Source organism: Nanorana parkeri, unplaced genomic scaffold, assembly GCF_000935625.1.
Source record: "Nanorana parkeri isolate BGI_ZX_2015 unplaced genomic scaffold, ASM93562v1 scaffold3502, whole genome shotgun sequence".
NCBI lineage: Eukaryota > Metazoa > Chordata > Amphibia > Anura > Dicroglossidae > Nanorana > Nanorana parkeri.
Window position 1 is genome coordinate 8,619 of NW_017309770.1, and position 11,802 is coordinate 20,420.

The 11,802-nt window shown below is 50.2% G+C and overlaps 1 protein-coding gene across 1 annotated transcript; it reads right to left on the minus strand.

The window, feature by feature from the left end:
- Positions 1–1,446: 1,446 nt before the first annotated feature.
- Positions 1,447–3,050, minus strand: ARC (activity regulated cytoskeleton associated protein). Its single transcript, XM_018575058.1, has one exon. The coding sequence runs from the start codon at positions 2,805–2,807 to the stop codon at positions 1,638–1,640; it is 1,170 nt and encodes a 389-aa protein (XP_018430560.1). The 5' UTR covers positions 2,808–3,050; the 3' UTR covers positions 1,447–1,637.
- Positions 3,051–11,802: the final 8,752 nt, after the last annotated feature.

Consider the following 11,802-nt stretch of genomic DNA (forward strand, 5'->3'; position numbering starts at 1 on the left):
TGTCAGTAGTCCTTCAAAGATACTTACTTTTGTTTAGCTCGCTGGACGGGCATCCATCGTCAGTCCTTTGGACCTTTGGTTAAGAGCACGATGGTCATGTCTTGACTGCTCGTCAATTCGGTAGAGGTCTCGAGAAGGAGCCATTGTCAACGGCTTGCGATTTTTAGACCGGAAGGATAAGGTTTTCATGTCCTTTCACCTTTGTATCACGTCCAAGTCCAAGAATTGCTGGATTTATCAGATATTCCTGAGAGTTATTGACTGCAGGAGTCCTGTAGGGGGCCTTACATTCCAAGCTGCCCCCTTTTATACCACAGGGCGACCAAAGAGGCCAGTAGTTGACATAGCCCAAAACATTAAGTCCTGGTCGTGCAGTCTGTTTTGTAGTTGCAGAATAAAGTTCGCTGCTGGGTGAAACATCTTTTGATACCTCACAGAAAGCTGTGGCCTCCAAGCAAGGAGGATCATTGCGGAAAAGTCGAAACTGTCCATAGAGTATTAACGCTCGAACAAATTTCCAAGAGTCCAAGTCCATTTAGGATGTTGCATAAAGTCCCATTCCCATGCCTAGTATCTATTTCTATCTGATAACTAGGCAAGTAAAAGTGCTACTATGTAAACCCCCAAAAAAAAACCCAAAACATTCATTTTATAATTAAGACCACAATAAAAGTTAAAAAAAATATATTCCTAGAGTTACATGTTACAATATTCAAAAAGTTAACACATCGGCCCATCACGATATATGAAATGTTAGAGACTGGTTATTGCCCGATTATTACAATCGAATCATTTCAAGAATTGGTTTTTTTATATTCTATTCTATATCTATGTACATCATATTGCACTCTACACGGTATATGTCACGGGTGATATTTCTGTACACTAAACACATGGAAAAATATCAAAAATATTTCAGTTTTGCATTTTAAAACATTCAGCAGTAAAAAAAAAAAGAAAAAAATGCTCTTAAAACCGAACAAATGGTTAACTTTCTCACGGATGCCATTTGGTCCCCTGAAATTTGCAGGGAAAAGGCAGAACATTGTGAAAACAGCCCCCACTTATAGTAAATGGTTTGGCCTGACGACGGCCGTCCATGGACCGCTTCAGACTGTGGCACCAGATTCTGGTGACAGTTCTCCAAACTTACCCCAAGTTCCATTTACTCTAAGTGGCCTCTAGTACAGCAATAACTGCTTTACTGCCTGGCTACCTGCAGGGCAATATGTCCCAATTGCGTGATAACGTCTAAGCATCCTATATCTCGTGTACGGAGCTGGTTATAGCGTGATGTAGAAAGAAATTAGAAATTTACATCTCAAGTTCTTTTTTGTTGTTGTTCAGCTGTCATCAAAGCTTTACCCCTCCCCCGTATAGGTTTGACATACATCTGACTCTCTGTAATATATGAGATAAGCTTGAAATAGTCACAGCTAACTTTGCCTTCCTATACTGGACACTATAGCCGTCGTGTTGTTACCTGTTGCATTGCACAGGAAAACGACCTCAAACCAAAAGCCAAGAAAGTTTACCTTTAAAAGTTCTCTAGCAAACTTCACTCTATCATTTCAAGAGCTGATGTTTCTCAGCAGAGAGCAACAAAACTTAATCCAAAAAGTTGCCGTTAAACTTTCCTACTCGTAGCTAGCTTTTTCTGTGCAGACGCCATTGCTATCATAGGGATCCTTTGTCACCATGACATTAAGTTTGGTGCTAATCTGCTCTTCGGAATAGGCGGCCTTCAGGGTTTGCTTCTCGGACTGCTCAAAGTCCAATTGGATTTCCTTTCCCATCTGCACTAGCTGGTCCATGGTCTTGGGGAAGGGGGGCTTGAGGAAACGCCTGATCTCTGGGTGAAGGGTGCTAATAATGTAACGGATCATGTCTTCCTCGTTGGCATCGACGTAGAGCCGGTGGTACAGGGCTCTCTTCTTCCACACAAACTGCTCTAGGGGCTCCCAGCGCCTCTGTGGAAGGTCTAGGTCCCTCTTGATGGCCTCTCTTACTACTAAACGCTCGCAGTATTGCAAGAAGGACACTTTGAAGTCATGCCAGCTGTCTATTGTCTCATGCCTGTACTCCCACCACTTCTTGGCCGCACCTTTTAAGTGGTTGTCTACCTGGGAGAGCCAAATTTTTTCATGCCACCCGCTGCGCTTAAAATACTTTTCTAAGTTGACTAGGAAATCCCGAGGATCCTCAGACATGTTGGCATCAAACTCAGGGGGGGAGAGGATGTCAACGGAAAGGACCACCCATTGGTGCTGCTGGCATGATTGGGATGGCAGTGCGGGAGCTGGGGGAGGGGGAGAGCATGGTGGGGCATAAGGATTAGGGTTATCAAGAACTTCCTGAGCTATTTGAGCTGCCTCTGCCTCCTTTTCCTTCTCACTTTTCTCTGCGTAAAAGGACCTTCTGCGTGGCTCTTCCTTGCCTGCCATCTTCTCAAATCGGGAAAACACCCCCCTCCAAGAGTTCATCTCTCTCTTCACCCACCTCTCCAAGTTGACCAAGGTACCCTGGCACCTCATAAGGCAAGCCTTGATCGATCGCTTCCACCTCTGGATTCCCACCAATGGGGACTGATCGCTCATGTTAGCATTTAGCCTCTGCACAGACCTCTTGAACCCTTTCAGCTCGCTCTCCACCTGCCTGGAGACCCCGGACAGAATGTACACCTGCGTCTTCCTAACCCTGTCCAACATTTCAGCTGGGCTGCATGTGCCGATCTGGAGTGCAACCGTTTGTTCGGGAAGAGTGAGAGCGGGAGCTCCGACGCCACTGAGAGCCAGGGTCGCTGCCATTGTAACAAGCTGTTGTCTGCAAATTTAGCTTTGTTTATCTTTTTTTTTTTTAAAGTTTGCAAACTTTTTTTTTTTAGGCAGCAAACTTTAAAAAAAGCAAAATTGCTCGCAATTGTCAGGCAGCCAGGCTCTTGCAACCCACCTCCCGCTGTTAAGCTAAGAGCATTTTCTCAAATCAGTCATAAAAATCCTTAACAATCCCTTCCAGCTGGTAACATTCAGCAAAACAATAGCAGAAAATCAGCAGTATAGGAAAAATCACGGCTGTCTCGGGATTCAGCAAGCAAAAGAGGAACGGAAAGGCTGCCGTTCTGATATCACCCAAAGTCCAGTCTTTTTTTTTTCAGAACTTCCGAAGCGATTTTTTTCTGCAATCAGAAGCAATGTGAGCGTGTCCCGAAAATCTCGGGGGAATGGCGGGTTCGGAGAAAAAAAAGAAAAGCCTTTGTCCGAGGGCTGGAGAAGTTCCCTTCTTGGAGTCGCAGAGAAGCAAATAAAGGAAAGATGGAATCCGAAGATATCGAAGCCAGCAAGGGTGAAAAGCCGCCGGAGAAAAGTACTTTCTCGCTGTTGGCGTTTTGAGTTTGTGGGAATAGTTTGCCAGTGCGGGTATTTATACTCTATCTAGCAGAGCTGGTCTTGTGAGTTATCAGCAAACCCCATACTACGCACGAGGCGCCGATTGGTTGGATCCTCCATCTCCTTGGAAACAGATGGCACTTCAGTTCCCCCCCCTTCCTTGTGATTCAGCGAACACACGTTGGAAGCTGTGATCAATCCGGCTATGGAGAAATGTGTAATTCCCTCTATGTGAGAAAAAAAAGAGGGGAGAATACGTAATTCAGCGAGAAGCAGGAGACACATCTCCCACGGATTGTAGCGTCTTCCCTGCCTAAACCTGCCATAAAAGGTCTCATCTCATGTCTTGGTGATTGAAAGATCCCCCTTCCGCCTTCTTTCCGCACACCTACGTGAAATAACCGCACCGTCTTTGTCATTTTGAAGTGTGGGAAGGTCATGCCAGCCAATGAAGCCGTGATGGCAGCATCATTTAATCACATTAGGGTGGCCGGGTCATAATAGACTGGGGGGGGGAGAAATTTGGTGCCTTCATTAAAGTAGATTGATCTCATAAATACGAGTGTGCCATTTACCCCCCCCCTTCTCGTTGTTGTGTTGTTAGCAGCAGGACATATGCCATGCGCCTACAGCGGGGAAGGGGACCCCCTTGCAGAACCTTTGAATGGAGCGAGTATGTCAAAGCTTGCTGGCAGGCCGTGTTTAGTTCCCACACAATTAGAGCTGCATTCATTGACAAGGCCAACGGAGAAGCTTCCGAAAGACTTTATTCATTAAGGTTCAGTCGCAAACGAGCTGCAAATCTATTCAGGGGATGGCCGGGGGCCGTATTTACTTTCTCTGCTGCCCCAAGGCCAGGTTCCTTAATGTGCCCCCCCCTACCCGCCAACTCCCCCCCCCCATTAAGAATGGCAGACCTGCAGGCTGCATACAATGTCGCCGGGATCACTTGTACAAAACAGGCGGCGGCTTCCCCCTCTGTACATTTAGCTCTGCTTGCCCAAAGCCGGGCTAAATGTAGAAAACAACTACCCGCCGGGCGCCCGGAACTGCATGTCCCGGGCATCGGGAGATAGGAATTCCACACCCCTGCTGCCCCAAAGCCAGGCCTTGGTTGGCCTTGTGGTAAATCCGGCCCTGGGTATGGCTCTGTCTAAGGGGTTTAATAAACATTTTACAATGTTGTCATAGAAAACATTTATTAAAGTTACTATTACAGTAAATATGTTCTTGCTAGAACACTCCCCCACCCCCATGCACTGGTTCTCCCCTATGCCAGCACTGTGCACCTGCCGGAGCCTTGATTGGTCAATGTCAGAGCTTACAGGGGGTTGGTGGGGCTTACTTCTAATGCAGAGGGCAGAGCCAGGAGCGTCTCTAGACGTCTCATTGCCTAAAGCAGGGGGGTGGTTGGGGGGTGCTTGTGATCCAGGTTGGGGGGGATGGTTTAGTTGCTCTGGTGGTTTGTGGTGCATGGTGTCACACCCAGCTCACTGACGTCATTGTTTGCCAGGTGGTGGGAGGGGTGGCAGCTAGTGCTGTGCCAGCCAGTGATGTCAGTGAGCTGGGCAGGACGCCGGCCAGAGCACCATAGGTTGCTATGAGTTCCTACCAACCTGGGGCGCACTGACCAGAAAGGGGGCGGCAGGCACATGACCCAATGAGATGCCGCCTGAGGTTGCTTTATTATAAGGATGGCCCAGGGCAGAGCAATGGTGAGTGTCAGCAGGAGGAGGGGTAGATATTATGAAAACCCGTCACTTTGATTGACAGTGATGTGAAGCTGATCGGTGATGTCCAGCAAGTGCTGCAGCTGTGCTTGTCAGAAAGTTCCCCCCAGTATAGCTTAAAACTCATCTTTAGACAAATCTGCGCTCCACCCAAACCATGGCACCCATTTCTATATTCGGAGTCCCCTAACAAGGTTTTCATCTCAGCTCGGTCCGCCCCCATGTGACCTGTCCTGGAGCTAAGCACCGTGATGTGACCTCACCACACCGCCACTGCTGTCCCCGGGACTCTGATCCTCTGGCTTCATGGTTCGGGTCACTGACCCAGAACAGGAACATAAATTAGTTTTTCTTGACTTTCCTTATTAGCATGCTTGTTCGGGGGTCAGTGAGTTAGCAGGGGGGTCAGCGTATAGGATGTTGCTCCTGCTGGGCGGGTACATCCCATTCAAGTCTATGGAATGGTGAAGTTTTTATTGTGGTCTGTGTCTCCATTCGGGAGATTTCCTATCACTTCCTGTCACAACAGCAGGTGAAGGATAGTCTTGCCAATAGGGAACACAGACCACAATAAAAACTTCACCATTCCATAGAGTTTCATGTGATTCTCCCCCCATGAGATCGCAGGCACAGGCCCATGGTGATTCTCCAGCCCATGGCAGGCACAGACAGCCTGCCATGGGATATAGACATCCCTCCTGGGACCCAGACTACGTGGACTGTGTGGCAACTTGCTGACCCAACAAGATCCAAAAGGGAGAAGATAGAAAGAAAGAGAGAGAGAGCGGAAGAGGACAGAGAGAGGGAGAGAGAGACGGGAGAGAGTGGACAGTGTGGCAACTTGCTGGCTCAACTAGATCCGCAAGTAGTGTCAAAAGCATCAGGGTGAGAGACAGGGGTGAGAAAAATGGAAGAAAAGGGGAGAGAGAAAGAAGAGAGGAGAGAGGGGGGGAGGGAGAGAAGAGAGGGAGGGTTAATAGAGAGTGAGGAGTGGAATGCAGACACAACGTCTGATCTTTGCTGGGTTCAGTAACATGCGTTTATCATCTTATGATTGTATTACACTGATTGGTCGCTGATCTTTCCTCCTCGAAGACATTTTGTTCCTCCCCTCCCCCCCAGCGATCTGCATCTCTCAGCCCGGCACTCTTCCACTCCGGCTCGCCGCGGCTTTTTGGCCTTATTTAGTCAGCGCCGCTCTACGCCTACTCACTGACTAATTTACCGCGTGACTCATGCGTTTTCACAGGCATGGCTTCGAGTCCCACCAGGCAGCACTTCCAAGCTCCGCATGCTATGTGAGGGGGATTGTGTGATTTTTTTTTTTTTTCGTTGCAGCAGAAGTGACAAATTGCGGCGCGCACCTTCCAGTTTTGTGTGTTGGAGGGGATGCCAATTAAACATCTCAGGCACATAATGGGTGGGAAGGTTGATGAGCGGGATTACCCCGGCGCTCCGATTCCTTCACATGACAGAGACGAGGAACCCTGCCTCACATCTGTTCCCATTGTGCGGAGGCGCAGCGAGCGGCCCGAACGCGAATCCATTAACCGCCGCGCCGCCATTTCATTTTAATTGCAAATTGTCTTTCAAAAGTTGCACCGCCGACGCGTGCGGCCCTGACTGCCGGCGTTCACCAAGGAGATGATTGCAGGTGAACGCTCCTCTCGCGTATCATTTTGCACTTCCTCTTTGAATTGCTTTCCTGTCTTTTATCGGTGGAGCGGTCATGGAGGAACGCACATTTCGCCGCCATAAGTGCGCAGCAACAACGCCCGCGCCGCAGGACTGTCGGAGTACATCTACTTTTAGGCGTTTTTATAGCCAAAACTGTATATTGACACCGTGAGCTTCTCACAGTGTGCATTAGGAGCAGCAGCAAGTCAGATAGAGCTCCGCTTCATTTCCTGGCTGGAGGACGTCCAGCATCATCTAGCGCTGTCCTCCCCAGCCTGACCCCGCCCCCTTTCATTCATTGAAATACAGTTCTTTCAATCATGGAGGTTCAGCGTTACATATGGGTGTTATCTAGGGCTAGCCTGCTTACACCCATTCCTCCAGAGTGACACCCACCTATCAAGGCTTTTTTTTCAATTTGCATAACTCCTCCCACTGCTTGCATCAGAGCTGAGGGCTCTTGAGAGGAGTACTGAGGCAAGGTACTGTGATGTTTTCAGGAATCTACATACAGCATCCTGCCAGCCCCTCCCACCAGCATAGAGACCCAGACCCGGACCTTTATAGGTCTGTTACCCTTCTACCCAAAGGATACAGGGAAGGAGGGTCAGTGTTGGGGATACAGGGAGGGTTAGTGTTGGGGTTACAGGGAGGGTCAGTGTTGGGGTTACAGGGAGGGTCAGTGTTGGGGTTACAGGGAGGGTCAGTGTTGGGGTTACAGGGAGGGTCAGTGTTGGGGTTACAGGGAGGGTTAGTGTTAGGGTTACAGGGAGGGTTAGTGTTGGGGTTATAGGCAGACATTGAAATGTGATGAGAAATGTCTGTGTAGCAGCCCGGTGCCGGCGCGGTGTAATCGGCACGCCGGTGTGTGACTCTTTCTAAGAATTTATTATGTAAACATTGCCATGGAGGTTACAATCGGAAACCAAGGGACCCTCACAGCTTGATCCCGGCTCAGCACACAGGACATAAAAGGCGAGGAGGGGAGGAGAGGCGCTGCCGTGCGCGGAGCCGGAAAGAAGGCCTTATATGGCGCGGAACTTCCGGCTCGGAGCAGGGAAGGACAGCGAGCTGGGAAAATAGGTTTTCAAGAGTCATCATGTTGTTTGATATGCTGATTGGCAGCAGAGAGTGAGAAGGGGGGAGGGGAGGGGAAGGGGGCAGGAAGTCACATCTGCCCTGATTAATAACGGCGTCTGCGTGCAATCTGAACCTGTTACCGATCATTCAGATTTTAGCACCTGGGTGACAAATGTCTGGAATCCGAAATGAGATCAGATGAGCGCACACACACACCAATTCCTGACTGCTGGACGGTGAACATGAGATGCTCCTTTAGGGCCTCATTCACACGGGAATCGGCCGGCACGTGCACAGCTCCGCACTCCGTGCGCGGCCGCACCGGGCAGCTCCCGGGAAGGACAGGTGCTGCGTGTGGTAAGTACGCAGCCCCCGTCCTTCTCTATGGGACTACGCGGCCGTACGGTCTCGTGGTCCCATAGAGACTGGTACGCTGACGGGATGGATCCTGTCTGCGTCCGAGCCGGGACACCCGCACCCGAACGGACCTGCAATTGGGGTGAGCGTAGGGCGGCGTACGGCCGCGTAGTCCCATAGAGAAGGACAGGGGGCTGCGTACTTGCCGCACCAGTCCTTCCCGGGAGCTGCCTGATACGGCCGCGTGCACGCAGCGCGGTGTGAATGAGGCCTTAGGGCCGCTTATACCACAAGATGGTTACATTGTAACATTACATTATGACCACATTACGGTAACTTTGTATTTGTGTGTTACATTGTATGGTCGTTTATCGATAGTTGCACCCCGACGCACATTTGCGGAGATATAGGGCACCACATTGCACTGCAAAAAGCTCTGCGTGCTGAATAGAAATGGATCCCTTATGTCATGCGCAGGGCTGGATTTCACACAAGGCCAACCAAGACCCGGCCTCAGGGCAGCAGGGAGTGGAGGGGAAGCAGGGGTGTGGAATTCCTATCTCCTGATGCCGGGGACATGCAGTTCCAGGCGCTGGGCGGGGAGTTGTTCTCTACATTTAGCTCGGCTTTGGGCAAACAGGGCTAAATGTACAGCGGGGGAAGCTGCCGATTGTTTTGTACAAGTGATCTCGGCGATGCAGCCTGCATACAGGGGTGGGGCGCATTGAGGAACCTGGCATTGGGGCAGCAGAGAGAGTAAATCCGGCCCTGGTTACGCGTTGAGATATGTTCACAGGCCAATCGAATCACAAGGCGCAGCCCATTCATACCACAGCGCAGTATGTTTCAATGTACACATCTTCAGGTGTGGAATCGTCCTGCGTTGTGCTGTGAATGAGCCCTTAAAGGAGAACTATGAGGTCTCCTCAGGGTAACGGGAGGACACAAACTAGCGTCCTCCCGTCACCCTAAGCTCAGTATATAGGGAGCTACAGCTCGCGGTATACTGAGACGCCGCAGCTGAAGCGGACCCCGACACTTATGTCTGGATCCGCCCAGCTGCGTGAGTGACAGCTGGCTCCTCCTAAATAGAGGCAGAGCCAGCTGTACCCGCCCCCTCCCCCGTCCGTTCCGCCAGTCAGCGCTGGCGGATCGGAGCGGGACTTATTCCGCTTGAGGTCAATGACCCAGATGACGTCAGCAGATAAGGACCTCTGAGCTGCCTCTGACTTGCTCCAGATGAAAGATTACTTATGAGTATTGAAGCCGGTGGCTTCAATACTCATAGCTTCCCTGTAACCCTAACACCAGTGGCGTTACAAGGGGGGTGCGGGGGGTGCGGCCCGCACCCGGGTGACACCATTGGAGGGGTGACACCAACATATGTGATGTTATCAGGAAGCTATGTACAGCCCCTCCCACACGCCATGATCTGCCTGCATTGCATAGAGAAGCACAGAGACCTAGAGGTGATGCCATTGGCTCTACACAAGCAATAACACAAGTGCAAAACTCAGAGCGACCAATCAGAATTGCCCGGCCTGTCTTCTGACAGCTCGAAGCTGATGAAAGTTATAAGCGGTCACTTTATAGATGATTGGTTCGACCTCATCTGGAGTACGTGGTCCAGTTCTGGTCACCAGTACTAAGAAAAGATGTCCTTGAGTTGGAAAAAGTCCAGCAAAGGGCAACCAAACTAATTAGGGGTATGGAGGACCAGAGCTACGAGACGAGGCTACTAAATTTAAACATGTTCACATTAGAGGTGAGGAGATTAAGACTGCACATCATCATCATCATCATCATCATCATCATCCCTGTTGTGGTAAATGATCTGGCTCGTCCTTGATTGGCGGCGCTGTGAGCAGTAACGAAGCGGTGACACATTGCACACTGTCCGTGAACCAGATGCTGCTCAGTATATATCACCTCTGAGGGTGACACGGATAACGCGGGCCGATCAATGCGCTAAGTGTTTATTTATGAGTGAGCGATGCAAGGACGCCGCAGAGACGTCACCCATGTGCCGCACGTCTGTCGCCATTTATAGTAACGAGGGTGCGGGAAGGAAATGTTCATCACCCAAAAGACAAAAATGTACTCGTGTGACGAGATTCAACTAGAAATAATAGTTTGCTGAACACGTGTGACGTCACAGCCGGGAGGGCCGGGAATAGCACGCCGACCAACATGAGAACGCGAGAAAGCGGGACGCGTTGTTGCAGACGAGCGGCGCTCACGTGGCATCGCGGCGACAAAGTCAATGTGGATACATTGCGATGAACACTGCGTGGGGTTTAAAGGGAGCCTGAGCCTGTGCACCGGTTGTGGTAGTCAAGGCACCCACAAAATGCACCGTATACACGCACACGCATCATACGATTTACACGCAAAATACAGACATAACATACAGCGTAATGTGTAGAGTGCAGATGTCACAACCAGGGCCGTCCCTATAATGAGCCAGCCTGAGGGGGTTGCCTTAGGTGGCATCTTATTCGGTCATGTGGGCGGGAGTATGTAACAAACAACATAGCATATAGAGTATAGGGGTCAGGAGTATGTAACATATAACAGTGCAGGGGCGGACCTACCGCCCGTAGGGGCCCAAGTCTGGGGGGGGCCCAGTTTGTGATCCAACACAGTCCCAGCGCAGAGATGGTGGGGGCCGCCGGCCGCCGGGTACCGAGAAGAGAGCAGGGAACTAAAAAAGCATGCAGGCACAGCATGGGGCAGTGCTGGGGCCTCGGCCGTGAGGTGGGTTTCCTGATGGCGGCAGCGGCGGATCATGTCGGTGTAATGTGTGCGGAATTGGGCACTTGTAATCTCCATCGGAAGCCCATGTGACAGGGTGACAATGCAGGAGCACAGTTGGAGAGACAGGGACAGAGCTTTGTCACCCTAAAACAGGAAGTGTCTGAACAAGGACCATCATGACAGGATCAGCAGGGAAAATCTTGATGAAAGCTGTCACCAGGTGATGAGAAAGCATGAAGCCGGCTTTGTAGCCAATCAGGAAGCCCAGGGGCGGGTAGTGACTCGCCGTCCGGCGTCCTGAATTGGCTAGCTTCCTGAGCAATCAGGAAGCTGGTTGACGACTCATTACACACTGACCGGCTTCCTGATTGGCCGGGAAGCTGTCTCCAAGCATGCTGCTTAGAAGTTTTGGTATCGGGGAAAGGTATCGGTGCATTTGGGTGGGTACGAGTTCTTGCCCAAATACTCGGTATCGGTGCATCTTTAGTTGCGATATCTTTCTCTCTTCTCATATATTAGTTACGTAGTATTTCAGGTTGAAAAAAAGACGCAGGTCCATCAAGTTCAACCTATTGCGTGTGTGTGAGTCTCTTGTGCGTTCATGTGTGTATAAGAGTCCCTGTGTGGTCTAGTATTTCAGTGTACCTGCCCCCCTGTATGTTACAGTCTCATATGATGGAATCTAATTGATTTTTGAATGAATCAACACTCTTGATACCACTTCTTGTGGCAGAGAGTTCCAAAATGTAACCGCTCTGACTGAAAATAATCTTCTACGCCCTTTGTGGTTAAAGGAGAACTATGAGGGGGGGGGG